Source organism: Agelaius tricolor, unplaced genomic scaffold, assembly GCF_023055355.1.
Source record: "Agelaius tricolor isolate 1412-34295 unplaced genomic scaffold, bAgeTri1.0.p SCAF_17, whole genome shotgun sequence".
In the NCBI taxonomy this organism is placed as follows: domain Eukaryota; kingdom Metazoa; phylum Chordata; class Aves; order Passeriformes; family Icteridae; genus Agelaius; species Agelaius tricolor.
The window spans coordinates 4,169,941-4,193,829 of record NW_027269277.1 but is presented as its reverse complement, the minus strand read 5'-3'; the positions used below and the strand labels follow the sequence as shown (position 1 = coordinate 4,193,829).

Genomic DNA, 23,889 nt, shown 5'->3' with positions numbered 1-23,889 from the left:
TGGAACATGAAGTTTGTAATAATGATTTTGCAGTGTCTTCACAAAGAATTGAATGAATTCATGAAGAGAGTTTCTTTTTTGGTTTCCAAAGGTTTGAAAAATCTTTTTAGGCACAATATGTAAAGTGAAGCATTCAACTTTGAAAAAAATTCCCTGTGCTGTAAAAAACAATTTTTATCTTTTTAAAAAGAAAAAATCTGCATGCAGATTGCTTTTTCTTGTTTAAAAATACAATTGTTAAATGGCACTATTTAAAATGAGACATTTTGCCTGTACTACCCAAGTGCTATATTTCATGACATTTATTTCAAGAACACTTAAGGTCACATATTAAATGACTCATATTTGTTTTAGTGGTAACAATTCTAAATTCTCAAGAGTGGCTATTATGCCTCAAAGGTGCTGCCTCAACGTGAAGGATTTTAAAACAAATGTCAGCATTTTAAGCAAATTAAATGTACTTACACAAAAAAACGTCATTCCATTCCTACCTTAGAAACTAAATCAATATTAAACCTTCTGCCTTCTCTAACAATTTGAGAATAGGTGATTTTCTTTGGTTCTTGAGCAGCATTTTCAGAGGGTGCAGCTTCTGTCTCTGCCGGTTGCGGAGCGGAGTCGCCTGCTGCCGTGCTGGGAGCAGCTCCAGGGCCAGGGGCTGCTCCTGCCCCGTCCCCTGCAGCTGCCCTGGCTGCCAAAGAGCAGCTCTGGGGCTCCTCTCCAGGGCTCTCCACTGCTGGAATCTCTGTCTCCAACCCTGAGGAACCCCCCTCTTCTGCTGGACTCTCCTGTGCTCCCAGAGGAATCCCCTCTGCTGCTGGACTGTGCTGTGACACCAGAGGAATCCCCTCTGCTGCTGGACTCTGCTGTGATCCCAGAGGAATCCCCTCTGCTGCTGGACTGTGCTGTGACACCAGAGGAATCCCCTCTGCTGCTGGACTCTGCTGTGATCCCAGAGGAATCCCCTCTGCTGCTGGACTCTGCTGTGACACCAGAGGAATCCCCTCTGCTGCTGGACTCTGCTGTGATCCCAGAGGAATCCCCTCTTCTGCTGGGCTCTGCTGTGATCCCAGAGGAATCCCCTCTGCTGCTGGACTGTGCTGTGACACCAGAGGAATCCCCTCTGCTGCTGGACTCTCCTTCTCTGGGCCTGGGGACTCCCCCTGGGCAGCAGGGGCTCCAAACACAGGCAGCTTTGGCAGTGCACCAGCTTCTTCAACACCTTCAGCTGAATCCTGACTGATTAAAAACACAGAGGGGAAAAAGAGGGGGGAAAAGTCTTTTTGAAGAGTCTTAAAAACTTGTTTGAAGTTTTGAATTAGTGCCAGAGCAGAAACCTCAAGTATTTCTAGGAAAAGCATTAGAATTTCTTTATCCTGGCCCATTCAGGTATTCCACCCACTAACAAACTCTGGCTGCAAAGCTATCATTCAAGAGACTATTTTTATTGAGGAGAAAAAGCACCAACAAAAATTTAAGGTTTTACTTTACATATACTCAAAAGCTAGAAGGATCTCAAAATGAAAATCAAGGCCCTCATGGTGAAACAATACACAGCTACATCAACCACAGAAATGGACTATTTTGAAATAAAACCAGTAACTTGATCAGGTGTTCCCTAGGGATTAAAACCCATGAAATTGAAAAGCAAACATGCATTGAGGTCACAAAGCTGGGATACTGTCCTGAAGAAAACAGACAAGCTTTACACAACCAAGCTCCTCAGCAGCCATGATCCCAGCAGGGCCATTGAGGACCAGACCACTTGGGTGCAAAGCTGAAGTAAAACTTTCAAATTCCTGTTGACCCTCTGCCCTTCCATTCCAATGAGTCCTTCAAGCAGCAATGCTGTCATGCAAGTGCTGCAAATCCATGCACAGGGCACGAAGGCAGCCACTCACAGGAGGGACATCCCCACATTACATTCACTCTGCACAGTTCATTTCCTGCCCACAACATTTCTTTAAAATTCCCCTTATAAAGCAGCCCTCCACTTTTAATCTCATCTTCTTGTTTTATGTTGAACTTCAGTGACACCTCCCTTAGGAAGCAGGACTTTTGAACTGGGTTTAGTTTACACTACCACTGAGATGAATCAAATCAGTGTCATTGCAAGTGAAAGGAGTTCAGCAAGAATTCCAAACTATCTTTTTATCTTTATACCACAAGCCATTAATGCACTGAATAAACTATTTAATCTTGCCTGAAAACTAATGAACTATGATTTTAAAGGTGACCTGCAAACACAGAGTATTAACAGGATGGTTAAAATTCCCAGAGCATCAAGGAATTGCTCAGCATCAACACCAAAATGCTCCCTCACACACCTGCAGCCTTGCAGATGGGAGCAGGATTTCTGTTCAAAAAGGAACAAAAACCTGGGATCCTTTAAAAATGGCCCCTCATTTATGAACTGCTGGAGCTCACATGGACTCATGAAAAGTCTGGAAGTGCTCTCCAAGCTTGGGCACAGTCACCAGGAAGCACTTAACTCATGACTGGGGTAAAATATTGCCCTGGGAAATACAGAACTGCTATAAGGAAGCACTAATGAGACAAGGCTGTTTCTGTACATTAATTATGTCTTTTTGCTTCAGATTGCCAGCATTAAGTAACTATAAAATATCAAAGAGATAAGTACTTTGTCAAATGTTGTTCAAAAAAGTAATCTCTGCTACAAAGAAAAATGAAAGTCAATTAAATTTTAGGGTTCTATTTCGATTTTGGGTTTGTTTTAGGATTTTGGAACATAGTGTTTGTGAAAACTGCAAAAGCTCTTACCAGTAATTCAGTAACTAAGAATGAAGCTTTTATTTAACTCATCCTTTATAAAACTTTATAAAACAAAATTTCAGAATAAGGTTTTGTTTCTAACGTCTCCCAATCTCAATGAACAGTTCATCTTATTTTAAACATACTTGATTATTACTTTTTAAAATCAAAATAAACTTGGATTCATATCATAATACACTGTATTTTTCTGTATCACTCTGAAAAGCAGTAACAGAAATATTTACATATTTTAAATCACTATTCACTTCCCATTAAAGAATGGGTAAATCTCCATGATTTGCAGTTCCACAGTTTTTATGAGAGCCCAAAAACTGTACATAATCTAAATTCATGACATCCTTCCTATAGGACCAAATATCCCTGAATAATGTAAGAACTGTCTATAAAAATGACTAAAATTGAACTTCTGTACAGACAATTCTTCTCCTAATTCAGAAAAAAATAATACATCTGCAGACAAATTGTTGTGTAAATTTAGAATATTATCTTCCACCATTCATCAATTAATGGTACTAACAAAGGAATATCTTAAAATGAATGTGTCTTATTAATGCCTTGTAACAGCAACCCCTTCAGATAGGTCAAATGAAAAATTGCCAACCAGCTGGTTAATTTATTCAGCACAGGTGTTCACTATTTATTTTTCAGCCATTTGCCTTTTTTCAATCCAGCTTGTTGTAGACACAGTATTCTCTCCCTTTGATGGATGCACTTTGTTCTAAGGCCATTCATTTCAGATTTGCACTGTGTATATTATACTGCTACCCAGCTGTTTATTCTTTCAAAATAAATGTTTAATGGTTACTTCATAGGAGTTACAAAAGTTAAGCAAAAGCAACAGAATCTAGGCAGAACATGTAAATTGTCAGAAATGCAGTAATTGACTCTCAGAAAGTTTCAAGTTCTTTTGGAGAACTTTTTCTTTGCCAGGTTTATTAATCTTATCCTTGTTCCTTGGGGAAAATGGGATTTTTTTGGTGATGACCAGGACAGACAGCACTGTACTGAGCTAAGTTGAATGCTTAAAAGCTTAATTTTACCCAAGTATAATCTCACTTCTAAGTGTGAAATCTCAGTGCCAGGGGACTCATTTGGGAGCCAGCTATCAGTCAAAAATTATACACAAATTTAAAAGACTACAAAACCTTTCCATCTGATTTAATCCTGGTTCTGAACATTATTTATTATGACAACAGGATGACAATTAAAATATCCAAGTGCTATTGCTTTAAAATAAGCATTACATTTTACCTGCAATCCAGTCAAGCACCATTACTGTGCAGCACTGAACCTTGGAAGAGTCTCAGTCTGTGACCTTCAGATTGTATTTATGCAATTCACACCTTTTTTCCCCTACTTATGGTGTTTACAGACAGAAATCTGTATTTCTTTATGAGGATGTGTCAGCATTTCATTTAGCTACCTATGGCATTTTCTAAGGGATTCAAGGTTAAATTTACAGAACTATCTCAAAGAATTTCCTCTCAGGAATTCTGGAGAATGTTCAGTTCAGTACAAAATCCAGAAGATAAAAAATAATGAATAAATAAATACACAGTTCAGTTAGTTAAATTTATACTCAGTGGATTTAACTTCAGTAAGTTAAATTCATTGCATATAAAAAGGACAAAGGACAAATATTACTTTATCATTTCACCACAAGTATTTCATGGTTATAGAACTGCTGTCCATTTGTGTTGCTGTTCTTTTGTATGTGGTTCATTTTACATGGATTTAGGGGTTTAATTTTTGACTATGAGAACAGCAGCTTTTAGGCAAATTAAGAATGGAAAAATTTAATTGATGGCAGTGCACAACTGCCTACTACTGCTAATATCTAAATGCAACACTTCTGTTTTCTGCTCAGAAGTAAATCACAAACTCACAAAGTTGGCCAACAAATTCCACTGCACCCAGAGAGGTCATTTAGGAAGGATCAGGTTGTTTCAGTGAATTGATTTCAACAAAGCACAAGGACATGAGATCATTTCAGAGGCCAGGGCTGCTTTTTGAGACAATGTGGAATATGGCACATGGTGAAACACTTAAAACCAAAGCACAATATGAGCATTTACCCTGGGCATACAAAATTGCTCATGAATTTCTACTTTTCTACTTACTCTCCAAAACAGAAATCTTCTACATGTTGAATAGTTTTATCCTTGCTGCTAAGAGGAATTGCTTCTTCATCCTCAAGGATCAGTTTTCTCCAGTCCTCACATTCATCACTGAGATCTGTCTTTTGCTTAAAAGAACAAGTATAAAATTACATATTGTACTGTGCAAGCTGTTCTTGAACTATAAATCTCTCTAGACACAAATAATATGTACCATCTAATATAAGGGGAAAAAAACCCTGTTAACTGTCCTAATGTTTTTTTCTATTTATGTTTTTTGAGTTAAAACAGTTACAGCCGGTTACTTTATCACACCATGCCAACATTTGTACTACAGCACTGGCTCTATTAATCTGAAATACAGTGTAAAATGAAATAAAGGCTTTAGTAGAGAGCTGAATGTAACTTGGAATACAATCTCCTAAAAGACAGGTTTGCCACAGCCAGGGTAGTTCCAGATTCTGTGATAAAACTCTTTGAATGGAAACCATATGGAAAAAGCTGGTGATCTGGGGGATTGGATTAATCTGTGCACACAGGAATCTCTAAATCATCCAACACACTCACAGAACATGAAGCTCTGGCACTGAGCAAGTGCCCTGCTTATGCCAGGAGGCAGCACAGTGTAAAGAGCAGGGGTGAGGCTGAGCTGAGGAACTTCCATCTTCTACGGCCCAACAGGCTCTGAGCACTTCTGTAAATAACGGAGCAGCACTTGCTAATGCAGGCCTGGTGCTCCATCTCCTCAATAAATATCCTCCCTGGAAGATTCCTAGTGGACTGCCATGAATCAGATAAACTTTGGTCATTGAAAAATACACTATCAGCATTCATCTTTTTGTCCTGGTTACAGGACATTTCAATGGAAGGATCCAGCACCCACTTTTCTGCCTCTAAGGAAGAATCACCTGAATACAAACGAGACAAACAAAAGGGCTGAAACATCAGAGAGAGGAAAATAATCCAAGAGGAAATAAAAAGACCAGATTATCATAAAGGAACTGAAACAATGGTGCAGTTGCTTCTCTTTAAGCTCAAGAAGGCAGAAGTGTGGCTGAGCACCAGGCTGGTCTCAATCACACTGACAAGGCAGCACATCAGAGCTGCCAGGCCAGATGGGTGAGGCCCAACCAGCAAAGCTGGGAGCTACAAACCTCTTTGATCTGTCAAATTACCAAAGAGCAAAAGCAAGGAGGTGATTTGTCTTGAAATAAATCATGCAAACAACAGAGATTCAATGGTAAGGAGGCCCAAAAGAAACAATTTGGGAAATTTTTACCTGATTTTCTTTAATCCAGGACAATAATCCTGAAAAACTAAAGCTGGCCCAGTTTCCACCATAGTAATTTCTCCTGTAAAGAAAAAAACAAAAGGAAAACCTGTTGGACAGGTAAAACAACTTTCCCAGATTTAAAGAAAAAAACAACCAAGTATGATACATTCAAAACATTTTACATGGCAAGATTTTTCAGATGCAGAATAGATAAAAATCAGTATTCTGCAACTCTTAATGAAACGCAAAATTTCCATTTTCCTCTTTGCATGCATCTCTGACCAAACACACTATAGTTCAAAATCAAATTATTTGCAGAGTAAGTGGATAATGCTGAGAACAACACATGTGATGGTGTGAAGAAAAGGAAAATAGAGATAATACTGCTTTTTGGCCAAGACTGGCTCTCTTATCCACTATGTCAAATACAGCAAAGTGCAGTTTATTGTTTACCTACTGCTTACACAACAGATTTTGCCTATTACAGACTGTGAAGCTGCTCTGGCAAAACACTTATTGAACTGCATGTACTGCAGGTGGAGCCAAAGGAACTGATTTGTACCAAGTGATCATCCCTCCCTGAGCACTTCCCAGTTTCTATTTGCCACCTTCTTGCTTGCAAAAAGATTATTTACTGCTTTTAAATCACAGAAAATTAATAGTTCTGCTGTTGAGAAAAGAAAGTCTCTGCTCTCTCTTTTTAGAATTTCTCTACCAATATTTCTCTAAACATCTGTTGGATTAGTTGGCTTTTGTTGTCATGCATAGCACATCTTAAATACTTAACAACTCTGAGAAGAAAAATAATAGAGTAATTACATTTTAAAAAGTCACCAGTTCTTGCAAAATTAAAGTTATTTCAGGATTTAACTCTATTTTCTGGCAATGTGTACTGGCACTTCAGAAGCCTCAAAGATACCAAAAATACCCTCCTGAACAGATAGCTATAGGGAGGAAGATAGGGTTTGCATTTTAAAGAATAATGTGAAGGCTGTTAAATCAATCTTATCATAACCTCCTCCACTTTTAAATTGTAGAGATCAGTTTGATACCAGTGAAAAGCTAAATTCAGGTTAGATTCTCCTGACTAGATTTACAATGGGCTGCTTTTGACAGGGCTTATCTGCACTGACAGAGACTTCACAGGAGTGTCAGCCCCGCTCAGCACCAGGGGCTGCCGCTCTGGACCTCGCTGCTTACTTAGCATATGAAGGACAGATGTCTGCTGAGCACTGCCTAATTGCTCCTGACTACAAACTGACCTGAAAAAGTCTTTCAGCTCCTGCAAGGCAAGAGTGAAGAACATAAATAGGACATCTTTGCAAAGACAACAGAACGCAGCATTCACTGAATAAAGGTGGTTCCAAGAAGGGATGGTGGTGTGGCCTGCCTGGCACTGCAGTGTGGGCAGCACTGAGCAGCACAGCTCCTCCTGCAGATTGGTACCACACAGAGCAGAGCAATGGGGACTCAATCTATGCCCTGAGCAGCCCAGCCCCTCCTGCAGACTGGTACCACACAGAACAGAGCAATGGGGATTCAATGTATGCCCTGAGCAGCACAGCTCCTCCTGCAGATTGGTACCACACAGCAATGGGGACTCAATCTATGCCCTGAGCAGCACAGCCCCTCCTGCAGATTGGTACCACACAGCAATGGGGACTCAATCTATGCCCTGAGCAGCACAGCCCCTCCTGCAGACTGGTACCACACAGCAATGGGGATTCAATCTATGCCCTGAGCAGCACAGCTCCTCCTGCAGATTGGTACCACACAGAGCACACAGCAATGGGGACTCAATCTATGCCCTGAGCAGCCCAGCTCCTCCTGCAGATGGAATCCCCATTGTTTTGGGTTCTGTGTGGTACCAATCTATGCCCTGAGCAGCCCAGCCCCTCCTGCAGATTGAATCCCCATTGCTTTGAGTTCTGTGTGGTACCAATCTGTGCCCTGAGCAGCCCAGCTCCTCCTGCAGGTTGAATCCCCGTTGTTTTGTGTTCTGTGTGGTACCAATCTGTGCCCTGAGCAGCACAGCTCCTCCTGCAGGTTGAATCCCCATTGCTTTGAGTTCTGTGTGGTACCAATCTGTGCCCTGAGCAGCCCAGCTCCTCCTGCAGGTTGAATCCCCGTTGTTTTGTGTTCTGTGTGGTACCAATCAATGCCCTGAGCAGCACAGCCCCTCCTGCAGGTTGAATCCCCATTGCTCTGAGTTCTGTGTGGTACCAATCAATGCCCTGAGCAGCCCAGCTCCTCCTGCAGGTTGAATCCCCGTTGTTTTGTGTTCTGTGTGGTACCAATCTATGCCCTGAGCAGCACAGCTCCTCCTGCAGATGGAATCCCCATTGCTTTGAGTTCTGTGTGGTACCAATCTACGCCCTGAGCAGCACAGCTCCTCCTGCAGATGGAATCCCCATTGTTTTGTGTTCTGTGTGGTACCAATCTGTGCCCTGAGCAGCACAGCCCCTCCTGCAGGTTGAATCCCCATTGCTTTGAGTTCTGTGTGGTACCAATCTATGCCCTGATCAGCACAGCTCCTCCTGCAGGTTGAATCCCCATTGATTTGAGTTCTTTGTGGTACCAATCTATGCCCTGAGCAGCCCAGCTCCTCCTGCAGGTTGAATCCCCATTGCTTTGAGTTCTGTGTGGTACCAATCTGTGCCCTGAGCAGCACAGCTCCTCCTGCAGATGCTCCCAAGCAGGAACTCCAACCCTCTGCAACAGGAGCTCATCCTGACTCTGTGTGACTGACATGGTGAGCTCCACAGCTACTGCTGTTTGGTACCATCCAGAACACAAAGCAATGAGGATTAAATCTATGAAATGCCCCATTCTGTCAGATTTCTATCTCTAAAAGACACTGACAGTTGCATGGGATGGTAACTTCAGGCTTTGTTTAAGCTGTCAATGGTGCAAGGTAATTTTTTCATGTTTCTTCAGATTCTACAGAATAAAAAATTCAATAACCATGTATCAGCTATCATTTCTGGGATTTCCAAAAACCATGGCCATGAAGATTTCTTTTCAGGAAAGTGCTGCTCTGGTTGCAAGTTTCTTGAATATGGAATACAATATATAGTTGTTGGAGCAAGCAATGCCACGATCACAGAAATCCCAGAAAAAAACTGCCTAAAATTAGCAGTGGGTTCCTTGATTCTCCACCTATATTAAGTCATGCATATTTAGACTATTTAAAGTTCAAACAGTCAGTAAGAGAAATTAACATTATTTTCACAGAAAGTTACACAAGTTTGTGAGCTGTCAGACATCTTTCATGTGAACACTCCTCTGTTCATCAGCTTGGTTTTCCTTCGAAATTATTTGTTTTACCCAGTTTTGAGGCAACCTAAAGTGTTCAACAAAGCACTGCATGACCCTGGTGTGGAGCTCCATCCATTGTGAGGAGCTGGCAGAGCCCTCTCCAAAGGAAAATGAACCACAGCTGTGCCTCCTTTCCTGGTGTCTGAGCACCCTCCCCAAGTGTGTAATGCCACCTCAAATATTCATCTCCTCAAGTAGCAACTTCCAGATTTTTTTTTTTATCCTGGAATTTTAATTAGTTTCCCTGCACTACATGATGAATCAGGATTGCTTAATTTTCTCATCTGAAAACACTACAGAAGGAAGACAGAGCAGACATGATTACTGACATAATGAGCAAAGTTTATAGCAAGTCTTGAAGAGGAATTCTGAGAAGAGCTGACTAATGGTTTTACAATTAGGACTCCTTTGTAACCAAGTATTTCTGTTAGAATTGCCCTGAAGATGAACTGAGGAATTCCTTTAAGTACTGGTCAAGATCAAAGCCTAATTAAAGCTAAAATATTGTCCCAAAATCTCCAGGCCTAAGCTCCCCTCTTGCTATATTAGCAAACTACAAAGATGGATTTTCTCTCCCTTTTTTAGGGTTATAATCCAATTATTCTCTAACTAAGAACAGGAATCATTTTGAAGGTGCAACAGCACAGGTGGAAAATACTTTTTCTACCAAGTTGGAGCACAGATGTTTTCCTTCCCTACCATACATTATTTCCTAAATTGTATTTGCTCACCTCCTCCCGTGTTACCTGGATTTCACCTGAATTACAACACTGCTCCTTTCCTTTCATAATTTTCAAATCTCTAATCTGCAGTTCAGAGCTAAAAGCAGAAAAAAGTTTTACAAACTTTTGGAAATGTAGCTAAAGTACAATTTTACCTCTGCAAATACCTTTCTCTTCTCCTATGTTACCTTTTCACTTTTTACTTCAGTTACCAGGACTGAAATAATTGGCAAATTCCAATTGTGAACACTGAAATCACAAAGTTTTTCTGACTGATTAGCAACCTGAACCAAGAAAATATCTCATGTGCCCTTCTGCAGACAGATGCAATTTTAGAACCTGGCCACTTGTGCAAGCAGGAGATTCCCACTGAGAAGCCAAGAGCTGCAGAACATTTGCTGCCTGTTGGGGAGCTGGCCCTTCATGGCACAGCCCCCAGGGTGACACTCAGAGCTGCTGCTGCTGCTGCTGCACAGAAGCTGCTGATGCCTCAGGATTTCCCCCAGAGCTGCCTCAATGTGACTGTCCTGGCCCTGATCTTCCAGAAGAAGTCCTGAGCCATCAGAGCAGCTGTCTTTTGCACAGGAAGTTACTGCCACATCGATTTCAAGGATCTGAGCACAAAATGATTTCTGTTTCAAACCCATAAAGTTTCCTGTGCCACCTATTAGTGCACAGACAGATGGATCAGAGATTCCCAGTCTGGCCCAGTGATGGGCTTTAGGAGCTGCCTGGCTTCCAGGAGGGGTTCAACCCAAACAGCTCCTGAGATCCTTCAGCCCAACAAAAGAGTGGGTGATGGTGGCAGTCACTTGTGCTACTATATTATATTTTATTAATTATATTATATTAATTATATTATATTAATTATATACATTATATTATTTATATTATATACATTACATTATATTATATACATTACATTACATTATATACATTACATTACATTATATACATTACATTACATTATATAATATTATATCCTGGGATATGAACATGACCAAAGGGAATTACCATGGCCCAACTGAGACCATGTTTTACTCTCTGACACCTTTGCTGTGAGATTGTATCCTAAACCAGAAGAAACAGAAAAAAGACTTTTTCCAAAAAAGCTCTAAAGATACCAGAATTAACAATTTTTTTGCCCAGCTCTCCTTATTGAAATTAAATAATTTCTTGGTTTTTCTTGCAAGAAATTGACCTGCTTAGAGAAGCACCTGTTTTGCTCTCTGGCTGCTGTACTCCCACAGCTCCCTCACTTCACAGCAGTTAAAGATCTGAAAGAGGGCTGTATGAAGACACAGGGTTTATTAAAACATAAATTTCACAAGTTTGGAAAAAAAAAAAAAGTGAGACAAATTGTCTAGCAGGAAGTGGAACAAGCTACAAACAGGGATCTTGGACTGGGGAGGTACAGGAATAAGGCCCAGCACAGTTTTGGATGCTCAAACAGAAAATTTTGGACATAAGGAACACTCAAGTGCTTGACAGGCAAAGTATAGTCAAAAAAATAGGAAAGGTAACAGGGGTCAAGAACTGCCCAGCTTGCTCTACTTCTCAGAGAAGTTAAAATTCTGCATCTTGCCCCTCCTCTGCCTTGAATTAAATTCTGTGTGGAGAGATAAATAAGTCAATGAGGAAGAATGTAGACAATAAAACTGCAGCCTACAAGTGTTGTATTCCAGATGCTGAATATCAAATACAAAATGTAGCTAAACGTGCCTCACCCCTAACTGCCCTATCCTCAGTAACCAAACTGGTGCATAACTACAGATACAGAATTAAAAGAGGCAAAGAAATAAAGAATCAAAAGCAGAAACTTGAGAGAATGGTTAGGAGAAAATCTTTTGCATGTGTACAATTAGTATAGGAAGCATATTCACTTCAAGTAATCCACTTTTAGTCTTGATCTACCTTTCTCCAGCAGCTTCAAATTTAAACTAAGTGCCAATCTCCACATTTTAAATTGCAAATTACTTTTCTAAATCATTTAACAAATATCCTTGAAATTTCACATGTCAACAGCTCATTAATATCTACAGCAAATGTAGCTCTCTGAGAAGAACCACAGATTTTATGTTTATTGAGACAGATAGCTGGCACAGAGAAATAGAGCTCCTTCAATTACTAGTTGGCAGAAGCTAACTTCAGTTTAAAATCAGTCTACAGCAATTTATGGCAACACTGCAGTGAAGTGACTATTTTGAATAAGATTAGCTACTGCTGATGGCAATGCTTGGACAGTGTTTATAAATCAAACTCAGAACTCAGTATTTTATAATAGGCCACTTCAAAACTATCTCCCATAATCACCTATGCAGTATATTATGATAAATGCAAACATGGCTGGAGATTAAAAGTAATAAAACAAGGTACACAAGGTAATGAGAGCAAGTAAACTATAAACAAAGACTTTATGCATATATGTGAGCAATACCTGGTGCCTGACTAAACTCAGGCCTTTGTTCCCTGCAAAGATTAATCAGAGTAGCACATCTAACACAGCTATTTCAGTAACCCCAAATCTCATTTCTTCATACACTGAGAAAAAAATTAATTAATAATTCTGATCATTAATGAAGGGAACAATTTACTTTGTTAAAAGGTAATATTCATCATAGCTAAAAACAGGCATGGATAACAGAAATCAAAGTTCCAGTGGCCAACACTATTACAGACTTTGATAGCCAATGAAAACAAAAACCTGAAAGAACACAAGTCATTCCCACCAAGAGAATGGGATAATTACTGCCAAGAGTGAGAAGCAAGGGCACTAAAGCTGCAGCCATTCCTGCCTGTAGCAAAGGAGCCATCACAGCATCCTTCACCACAGCACTCATGTTCCAAATCCCTGAGCCAGCTTCCAAAAACTGCCTGCTCTATTGATGGAAATAACTCCCCCAAAATAAGGCAGAGACAGAAACATAACATTACTGGGTGCCAGATGAAGAGACAGGAGTCCTGCAGCCCACACTGACAGAGCACAGAAACCCTGCAGTGGGTTTAGCTGAGGAAGGGAAATGACTGGAGTAACTTACGGATCCACGTGCAGAACCCTCTGGCCGCTTCTGGCACACGCTGCTGCAATGATGGACTCAGGCAGACCTGCAATGACACAGGCAGCTTTGAGAACTCACCATGCAATGATATGTGAGAAAGTGCAATAATGGTACAACTTGGTCAGAAGCAGGCAGCTCAAACAAAAGAAATTTTACAATCTGAGTCGCTGAAATTGTTAACAGTCTCATGCTACTAAAATAATGAATGCTATTTTGTGCTCTTGAACATTTTGCTGACCCTCTTAAATGCAACTTTATTTTTATTTTTTAAATAACTGTATGGTACATACCACTTGCAAACACAACTGAGTTAAAGTTTGGCACCAGCATCTTCTCTCCACAGGCTGCTCTCATAATCAGATTGAGTAATTGCCAGCACAATGACAGCCAAAGCTTAGTGGGGTGCTCTGTACCCACATCCTTGGTAATGCACATAGGCATTACCTGAGGGCATTTCTGGTCACTTCAAAGTGAACAAAAGGACTGTGATTGTCCTTAAGAGTGGTATCCCTCTGAAAATCTCCCACCTTATGCAATTACACTCTACCAAATCAGTATGTTTTCCCTATATTTAGGAAAAAATGTAGCAAAAAAGCACACCAAAAGGCTGTGGTATCTCTACCAGCAATACATGCTTGGAATGACACAGGATCCCACTGGAGCTCAATAAATAAATGGGGCTGTTCTGTAATGTCTGCTCCCACTCACCAGGTTCCACATGCCCAGTTACAGGCTTGGAGCCTGGAGCAGGTTCAGAAAAGCAGGACAGCTCACCCAGTTACAGGCCTTGGAGCCTGGAGCAGGTTCAGAAAAGCAGGACAGCTCACCCAGTTACAGGCTTGGACCCTGGAGCAGGTTCAGAAAAGCAGGACAGCTCACCCAGTTACAGGCTTGGAGCCTGGAGCAGGTTCAGAACAGCAGGACAGCTCACCCAGTTACAGGCTTGGAGCCTGGAGCAGGTTCAGAACAGCAGGACAGCTCACCCAGTTACAGGCCTTGGAGCCTGGAGCAGGTTCAGAAAAGCAGGACAGCTCACCCAGTTACAGGCCTGGAGCCTGGAGCAGGCTCAGAACAGCAGGACAGCTCACCACCTGAGCTCTGTGGACTAACTGCCCTCCAATCTCTTTCTCACTGATCTGTTGGCTGTTTAAGCAAGTAATCAGGATCAGCAATTAAAATCCTAGGGACTGGTATTAAAGACACTAAGGCCATGTATTCAATTAAGGGATGAGATTAAAGAAGTGCAAGGAGCGTTTGGCTGATCTGATTTCCAGCAGCACCAGAAGCAGCTGCAGAGACAGAACTGGAAGGGGAAAAAGCAGCTGTGGAAGGGCACAATCCACTCTGGCTCACTCCATGACAAACATCATCCCCAGCAGAAATCCAGGCCTGTGCTGTCTGTTCCTTACACAGAACAGGGCCTTCACCAACAAATAAACCTTCAGTCTAGGAAACATCCCCTGGGAGCTGGGCACACCCAGCCACAGTTTCACCAACTCTTCAAACCAGCAAAGTCCAACACAACCATCAAAATAAAGAGGTGCAACCTCTGCCCTCACCATCTGCCCCTCCTGACCTCCCTCCAAATCAAATAAATGGTCAGTTTTTGGGAGAGCAGTTCCATGGTGGTGTCCAAAAGTATAAATATTTCTATCCATACAAAGAAGGAAGTGTAAGACAGGGATGGCAAATTTTCCAGGAAAATAGCTACAACTTCCCTTCAAAATTTCTGGTTTTAATGATTACTTTTTTGATAGATTAAAAAAAAAATCCTTTGCTGAATTGAGAAAGCAGAAAAAATGAAAATAGTTTTGCACTGCTGACCTTTCACAGCAAGTGAAGGTTTAACACAGAATTAACCTCCAGGGGCAGAAGGAGGGATGAAGAGTTGTAGCAGTTCCTGGGATGTTTGTTTCACAGCCCAGAAAGGCCAAAAGTCTTGAGAGTTGAATTTTTGGAACCAAGAGCTCATAACACAGACCACTGTGAGCAAGGAGACAATACCTCAGTGCAGCACACACCTCAGGACTGCCATGAGGCCCTGGCAGCACACAGTCATTATGTGAGAGCTCCACACTCAGCTGTCCCCCATGTTTATATATATGGCTCATTTTGCTCCCTCTATAAACCATCTGGAATAGAATCTACAACTACTCTGTGTTTGGAGCTCCCAAAAAAGCTTTTCTTTCCCTCATTGGGGCACAGAGAGTATTACTCTAGAAATGGAATTGAGAAACTTGTTTCTCCTTCCTTATTGATAAAAGCTACTGAGAAAGTGTTGTAAAACATCACCAGTGCTGCCTGGCTGACCTGGGCCGAGTTATAGCTACCAGGGCATAACTGATTGCTTTAAGCTTGATCCAATTGATACTGTGCTGGAGGTCTGTTCTTCCATTAACCTTGGATGAAATTGTTCCCTGAATTAGCTTCCTTGCTCTTGAAAGCTGGCATCAATTTTCTTCACCAACCCTGTGCTCCTAAGACAGCGTGGTCCCCCACATACCCAGTGGTGAGAGTGGGAGTGTGGCCAGCACATCCCAGCTTTTGGGGAGGCTCCCAACAACCTGGGAACAGGAGACCCTTGGCTCTTGGGACAACACCTCAGGAAATCCAAGAAATAAATAAGACTGTCACATGGCAGTTCTGAATTCTGAAACACACCAGTTTCTGAATTCTCTTCTCCAACAGAAACAAGGGCACAGGGAAAAGAGGCAGCTTTGTCAAATGCAAGTTACTCCTACCTGTGACCTCTATTGCATGGTGGTTACTGAACAAAAGCCTTTTCCAAGAAAGAGGGTTCTGGACAATTACAACACAGTTATACATTGTCCTTCTCTATCTAGGAAAAAAACTAACTTGGAAAAGCCTGCTTAGAGAAATGGCAGTTTATGGAATCACAGCATGGAAAGCTGAGCTGCCTCTGACAGGACACTCAGAGCTGTGCAAAACAGGTTCCCTTCAGATAATCCAGCAACAGAGGAATGTGTGCTTTTAGAAACTGTTCTTACTTGGAAACAGCCTCCTGATCTGAACTTCGATTCCTCAAAAGCCCTAAAATGGATTCTATTCAGATTTTGAAAGGTGTTTGGATCCTCACTACAAGGCACACCCGTCCTCCTGCATTAGGCTTCCCATTGGAAAGAAACAAAGTGGCAAGCAGACTGAATTGTAACAATAATTAGCTCTAATTAAACTAACAAACATGGCGGCATGGCCACTTCAGTAGGCAGAGGAAACTGAGGTTTGCACCAATGTTTCTGTACAACGCCCTGGGAAGTGCTGGGAGAGACTGCAGGGCTGCCTTGGAAGGAGCTGCAGGCAGGAGGAGGGAGCCCGGCCGGGGCAGGAGGAGCAGGAGGAGGAGGAGGAGGAGGAGGGAGCCCGGCCCGGGCAGCACAAGCACCGGGCTCAGGACACTCCTGTGCTGACTGCAAGGTTCCTCTGCAGGCACAGGCCCCTCCCAGCACTCACCCTCGCTGCCACTGCCCGAGCACTGCCTCCATCCCAGCCCTGCTGGACACATCCCAGGCAGGTTCATCTCCATCAATCTCTAAGAGGTGCCCGCTGCAAGCTGATCTTGAGGTCTGCATCCGGTTGTTTCCAGTAACCTCTGACCAAGATAATTCCCATTACATGAATTTTTGGAGATTCCCAATGAAATAAAATCAGCCATACTCTCATTTTCTAGAATAGTGTTTTAGAAGTAAAAAAGAAACAGAGGAATTAGCTACAGATTATTTAGTTATCAAAAAAACCAATTCTATTTTTAGTTCCAATACAATAAAATTAGAGATAAACGCTAAGGTGGAAAACTTTAATTCAGTTTTAAAAGCCAAATAATTTCTGAAGTCTTACAAAATAATGAAAACTTATAACTCACCTCTGTGTGATCAAAAGTTAATTTTAGGCTTACACACTGTGCCTCCTGCTTAGCAGCTCTGGTGCTGCCTCTGGCAGTGCCCTGCAAGGGACGCAGTCACTGCCCTGAGCAATTTCCAAACCAAACAGCTCCAGATCTCTGGGAGCACCCTGGGCTGAGCTGTTCACTGCAAACTGCTTTGCAGGCATCCAGATGATAAGTTTTTACTGAATTACACAAGATCCATCTTGAAAAGGCTTAAATGTTTAATTTGCTTCACTCCATCTACTAAATAAATCACAAGTGGCTTTTTCATAATATAAAATGTTGAAGGGAAATAGATAAAAATGTTGGAACACAGACAATTTCAAAACAATCTTCTGGAGTCAGACAGTTCACCAGCTGCAATACATTCTGTTTGCATCTGAACTTGTAAGTAGAGAAGAGCAGCTGACTCTGGAGGAGCTCACTACAAAATACTCGTGGTGTGTTTTTGGTATTTGTGAAATTTTTAAATAATTTCATAATTAATTGCAAATTAAAATACTTCTTGCATGTAATATTTTAAGATAAAGATTATTAAAATTTATTAAGTTTAATATTTGCTCATATTGCAGAGCAGTATCAGAAAATACTTCTGCATTACAGAGTATGGCATAGAAATGCCAAGCCACTAAGAAAAGTAAGAACATGTTACTGGTCAAGAAAGAAGCCTCAAGTAAAAAGTTTCTTCTCCTACACTGAAATTGCCAAGTTCCTCTGATGAGACACAGATAACTGTGTGCAATGAAAAGCATTCCATCTCACAGCTGGTGTAAATGAACATTTAGGAAAGGAATACAAGTACCTAGGCTTGAAATAAAAATTTAACTTCTTACTAGAAATTATACTCACACCAAGCAATGTTCTCCAGCACAAACTGCAGCTCAGAGCCTGATCTTTGCTTTCACTGCTGCTTCCCCATGGGAAGAGAGCTGGCTCTCCTTGCACATCTGTGAACATTTCATGAAAGGAGACTGAGGCAGTTTCTTCTCCTCCTGCAGTAGCAGCAGGGGCTGGGACCCCCAGGGTGCCCTGGCACAGCCCCAGAGCAGCTCCTGCACAGGACTGGAGCCATTTCCTGCTGGGATACAGGCCTGGAGCTCCACTGCTCCTCATTCACACTGCAATTTCAAAGTACCTTACTAAGCCTTTTTCTAAAGGAGTTTTTCACCTTGGTATGCAGATGACCTACTCTGTATTTTTCACAGTAGAGTCCTACAGGCTCTGATTCTGTAGGATCAGCAATATGATCTGGAAAAGATGCAGAACACAGGCTGAGAAGGACAACAAAGGGTTCAGAGAACAATGAGTTCTCCCACAAGAGCAGCCAGGGGCACTGCACAGTACCTGGGAAATAACCTGAGCTACCAGAGGGAGCCTAAACCTCCCACAGCACCTCTGCTACACCCCCAAATCCACACTGGAAGCCAGACCAGAACACAACCCCTGCATTTCAATCAGGTTAAAAAAATCAGTAAAGAAGATGAAGGTACCTTTACATGTGGAGAGCAGTAACAAACTGGAAGGGGACAGCCACAGAGAGGACACAGGACAGGACTGTGAGCCAGTGTTCACTGTGTCTGACATTTGAATGGACAGGCAATGACTTATCTACAAATGATTACAAAATGTGGGTCTATTTCCTCCTTCCAGACATGAACATTACAAGACAGGGCCACTGTGTTAGTCCAAGTGACCACTGACATCCAAAATATCCATCTTCAGCTGCTTTTCCATTGAGCTTTCATCAGCTCTAACCAGCCACTGATAGAGACTGAAGACTGTGCACTTACATAAGATAATGCAACCAAAATATCAGCCCAAATGATGTATTACAAAAGATTTTAGTCACATTCTAAAAATATCCTGCAACAATGAAACTCTTAGGAGTTATTATTTTTTTTATATCAATCTTCAGTGTTTAGTTGAAAATTCTCATCTGTAATGTTTGGCTTAGTTTACTTGTAAGGTATATTTTTAAAATTGTGTTAGTATCTGGAAGTGATTTTCCCTAACACACTACACTTACATAAGATAAACATGAAGTACTCACCCCACTCCCAGCATATCTAACAATAAATAATAGATTCTCCTGACAGGACTTTGATGACCTGGCAAAGCCCGAGTGCTTTCAGCCAAAATCATATGAAACCATAAATCACTCCTTATTTTATAGAATATTTCAAAATGGATTCCTGCTTTCTACCTTGAAAGTCATTTCATGTGTTATTTATAACCACTGAAAACCAGAATGGAAAGAAAATTGCATAGAACTAGAATATTTACTGTGACTGCTTTTATAAAGAATAACTCTTTTTTAGAAAAAAAAAAATTAGAATTACTGGCAGACAAACTTGTCAATAGAACACCTTTCAAAGAGCCATATCCTTTACAACTTTCCCAGCAGTTAACACAGCTCTTGGGGAGTGTCAGAGACAAGAAGGCCACACTGAATACAATCCAATTCACTGCAGGAATTCCAAGGCAAACATGACCCTGCACCTGTATCCACACCACTCTGCACAGCCACAAAGCTGCAAATCTTGGCACTTCCAGGCCTTTCTGCCCTAAACTCAGCACTGCTGAATGTTCTGCCTGTGGATTTTCCTATTGGACAAAGGTCTGCCAGCATCCCCCAGTTCTGCTTCTAGAGCAATAAAAATCACAGAAGAGACTCCCCAAAGAGCAGAGCTGCTCTGAGGGCTGATGATGCTGGAGAATATCAGCTTTGGCAGGAACCATCCACCCAACCCACCCTGCCTGCCTGATGGGCACCTGGGGCACAGCACTGGGCTCCAAACGCAGGGACGGGGATGGGAGAGACCGGAGCAGACAGGGAGGGGAGAGTGACTTCAAGGCTGCCACAAAAAAGGAAACAGAGCAAAACAATGTCCTAACAGCTTCCATTCTCATGCTGTGCTGGCCATGAAAAACCTCAAGCTCTGCTCATCAGTTTCATGTCATGCAATAATCCAGTTTCCTTTAGAACCATGGATATAAATTCCATGAGTGTAGCAAAACCTCAGCTGCTGTACCCACCAGAAGTAATTTTGTACCCACATCCACCTTGCTCTAAATTTCCTTGTGCAAGAAAATATCCTAGTTAAGGGAAAATAATTTCTTCTAAAAGAAAACTTCCTTTTCCCATAGCAATACTGATGAATTAATTGAACCTAGGCATTAACTGAAGCACTGATGACTCAAATTTAGTTGAGGTTCCATTTGCACTAAGCTCACTACAGGGAAACAGTTAAATGAGCCTGAAATAAAAACAAATTCAAATCTTATGTTACCACTCAGTCTAATTACTAAATTTAATAGATGCACGAGTTATAAAACCAGGAAAAGGCCACACATACAGAAATTAATACAACTATGCATTAAAAATCCCATTAAACACAAACATTGTAATTATTATGGTATGACAATTGCATATTCATAGGTACACTCAGAACTGGTGACAGCAAGAGAAACAAGAGAGTTGAAGACTGGGAAAAAATATTCCCTCAGGAGCCACTTCCCAAAGAGAAGACAGATGAAAGTTCTACTCTGAACAATCTTCCATACTGAGACATTTAATACAGATTAAAAACCCTCAGTCACTCACCAGTGCTAATCACCACTTGTGCATGCTCTTATTTAAAAGGAATGCAAAGACAAAACAACTCCTGAAGTGCAGAACTCAGAATCTTGGAATCAGTTAGAGCAGTACTCTCTCCAGGTGGGCAAAAAGGCATCCTTGAATATAAATCAACACCCCCAAATACAGCAATATTTCAGAGAATTTAGCTCAGAGAACCTCCCTCCTGCAGCACCAAAGCTCCAATATCACACCTCACTTCAAAGCAGGGAAGATTGGGTTTGATGGCTGCACATGACCTGCTCTCTGTGGCACAGACAGTCCTTGTTCCCTCCATGGCTAGAATAGGAAATAGCTTAACATTAATATCATTTTCATAAACCTCTGAGCTTCTGCATATTTACCTCATGGCAGTAAAGAATGGATCATCCCCAAAAATCACAGAAGTTACACAGTGTTAAATATTTCATCCTTACAGTTGGATACTCAGCTTCACTATTAACCAACCTTCTCACACACTCAAAATGTTCTCAAATCTGAACACATCTAAAAAATGTCAGATTCATTACTGCAAACCACTCCACAGAATAGGGTTAGGACACAGAAGGGATCTCTTAATTTGCTCAAGAACTTAAATTTGATGTTTTTAGCACAGTTTTGGTCAAAACAATGGGGGCAGTATGGCTTTATAATTACTCAAAAACTCCAGATATAAATCAGAAATCTTTTAAACAATTATACATACACTGTATGGGGATTGCTTTTTTCTGCTGAACACTGAAATCAGCAATTTCTTTAAGAAATTCATTCATTCAACTTCTAAGGGCTAAGAATATTAACTCCCATGGACATAATTTCACAGATCAGCAAACTCCAAAACCAGAGTTACTAATTTCACATGGAAAACAGTAACATTAGAAATGCCTTCCCATTTGTGTTCCAAACAACACCCTGAGCTCTTTACAAAGGCAAACCAAATCTGACTGTAAATTTGGGACCTATAAACAGTGATGCACTTTAAGACTAGAGCTCCATGCTGAATTTAAGGCTTATCAAGACCAATCTGAACCAGGTCACTCTCACTGGGTTCTACAAACAGAAATCTACTCCAACAATTCAAGACTATTTTGCTACCCAAGCACCAAGAATCTTAGTTCTGAAGGAGTATTTAAAATTTTCTCTTGTAGTTATATTGTGCTAAGTTACAGTGAGACACTCCAGGTGTCCATCATTATTCACCTGAACGGGATGAAGTTGTACAGGATACAGACAGTGCAGAAAGATGAGAATTAAGTGTCTGGTTTATGCAATCATTCATACAGAGAGAAATGTGCTTTAATGAGGAAGACTCAAAGAGTTTTGTGTTATTTATAAAGCAGGCACAGAGATTAGAAAAACAACTTTGAAAACTTAAACTATTCGTATTGCAGGATATGGTAAAAAATATATTATCAGCCTATAGCACATATACTGCAACGAGAGAGAATTTCAGCTCTTCAGAGCTGTTTTCCTTGCACAAAAGCAAACCTGAGCAGCAGGATGGGATTTCGGGAATAAGGGCTGCCAGTCAGTCAGACCGGGCTTTCCGAGGCACCAAAGGAGGCCCCGGTCTCAGGTGCGGTTTGTGAGGTTTGAGCCCGGTCACAAGGCCGGGGGTCCCGGCAAATCCTCCTCAGGGCAGCCGCACAGGGCCCTCCGTAACAGCTCCATTTCCAAGCACGCCTGGCCAGGCAGTGTGAGCAGCAGCCCTGCAGCGGGGCTGCGGTGCCCGGGGCAGCGCTGGGGACAATGTCACGGACACGTCCCCGGGGTACCTCAGCAGCCACTCGCACACCCTGCCCGCCCTCCCCAGACGCCGCTGTCGCCCCTCAGCCGGGGACCCGCGTCCCCCCGCCGCCCCTTGGAGCTTCGGCCGTGCCAGGGCCGGCGCTGCCCCCGTGCCCGTCCCGCCCCGTACCGGTGCCCACCACCACCACATCGAACTCTGTGGGCAGGTTGTCCGCCATCTTGGGAGGCGCCGTCACGCGCGCGCCGCCGGCGGAAAGGGCGGGAGCGGCTGCGGGGGTTCCGGCGGCGGCGGGAGGGAGCGGAGCGCTCGGGAGAGAAGGGCGGCCCCGCCTGAGGAGCGATGGCCCCGCCTGAGGGAGCGGAGCGCTCGGGAGGGAGGGAGAGAGGGGCGGCTGTGGCTGAGGGAGCGCCCGACCCTCCTGAGGGAGCGCGGGGTTCGGGGACAGCCCGGGGGTTGTCCCGGTCCGTGCCCTTGCAACCCGCCAGCCCCTCGGCCTCCCCATCCCTCACTGCTCTGGTGTCCTGCTCATCCACAGAGCCTGCCATGATGGAGCAAGGCTACGGGATGCAGTGGGGAATATATAGATACATCTACGAGCACCTACATCCATCACTAAGCTTCTTAACTACAGTCACATGGCGGCATTCCACGTCCTGAGCCAAATCGCTTCATTGCAAGCACGTGTGTTTTTGTATGACTTACGGGTCGATTTGAGGAAGAAATTATAAATTGTTTCCTGGCAAGGTGGGCAAGCCCTGGCACAGGTGCCCAGAGCAGCTGTGGCTGCCCCTGGATCCCTGGACGTGTCCAAGCTTGGACAGGGCTTGGAGCACCCAGGGACAGTGGAAGGTGTCCCTGTCATGGCAGGGGTGGCACTGGATGAGCTTTAAGGTCCCTCCAACCAAAACCATGTTATGAACGCCACTGAAGTTTCTTGGCTGACCATTTCCCCAGAAACAACAAATTTCACTTTTATTATTTCCTCTGCATATTCACTGTTTCCAAAACAAATTATATTGGTTTTTTTGATCTTGTTACTCACTGTTCCTTATTAATATATCCAAGAAAATATTTTCATCATCATTTTTAAAAAGTTCTCTTCCTCCCAATTGCAATATTTTTTCCTTTAGCCACCACATTGAACACAGATTTAAAAAGAAAGTTACACAGATTTAAAAAGAAAGTTATTAGTGTTAGAAAGTTTTATCAGTCATTAATTTCATGTCCTTTCTTGTTAATTAACAGATAGATGTTTGACTGTACTACATTCTCTGCATGCAAAACCCTTTCTTTTTTTCTCAACTCATTCATTAACTCTTTCTTTCCCTCTGAAGCCT

At 42.2% G+C, this 23,889-nt stretch overlaps 1 protein-coding gene across 1 annotated transcript in view; it reads right to left on the bottom strand.

Moving 5' to 3' along the window:
- CHM (CHM Rab escort protein) overlaps positions 1–22,847 on the bottom strand; it is a 52,935-nt gene extending 30,088 nt beyond the window's left edge. Inside the window, exons 1-5 of the mRNA XM_071442180.1 lie at positions 22,721–22,847; positions 13,262–13,328; positions 6,190–6,262; positions 4,914–5,038; positions 492–1,239 (exon numbers count right to left, since the gene is read on the bottom strand). Coding sequence (XP_071298281.1) covers positions 492–1,239; positions 4,914–5,038; positions 6,190–6,262; positions 13,262–13,328; positions 22,721–22,769 — 1,062 coding nt within the window. The 5' untranslated portion in view covers positions 22,770–22,847. The remainder of the gene's footprint in view (positions 1–491; positions 1,240–4,913; positions 5,039–6,189; positions 6,263–13,261; positions 13,329–22,720) is intronic.
- Positions 22,848–23,889: the final 1,042 nt, after the last annotated feature.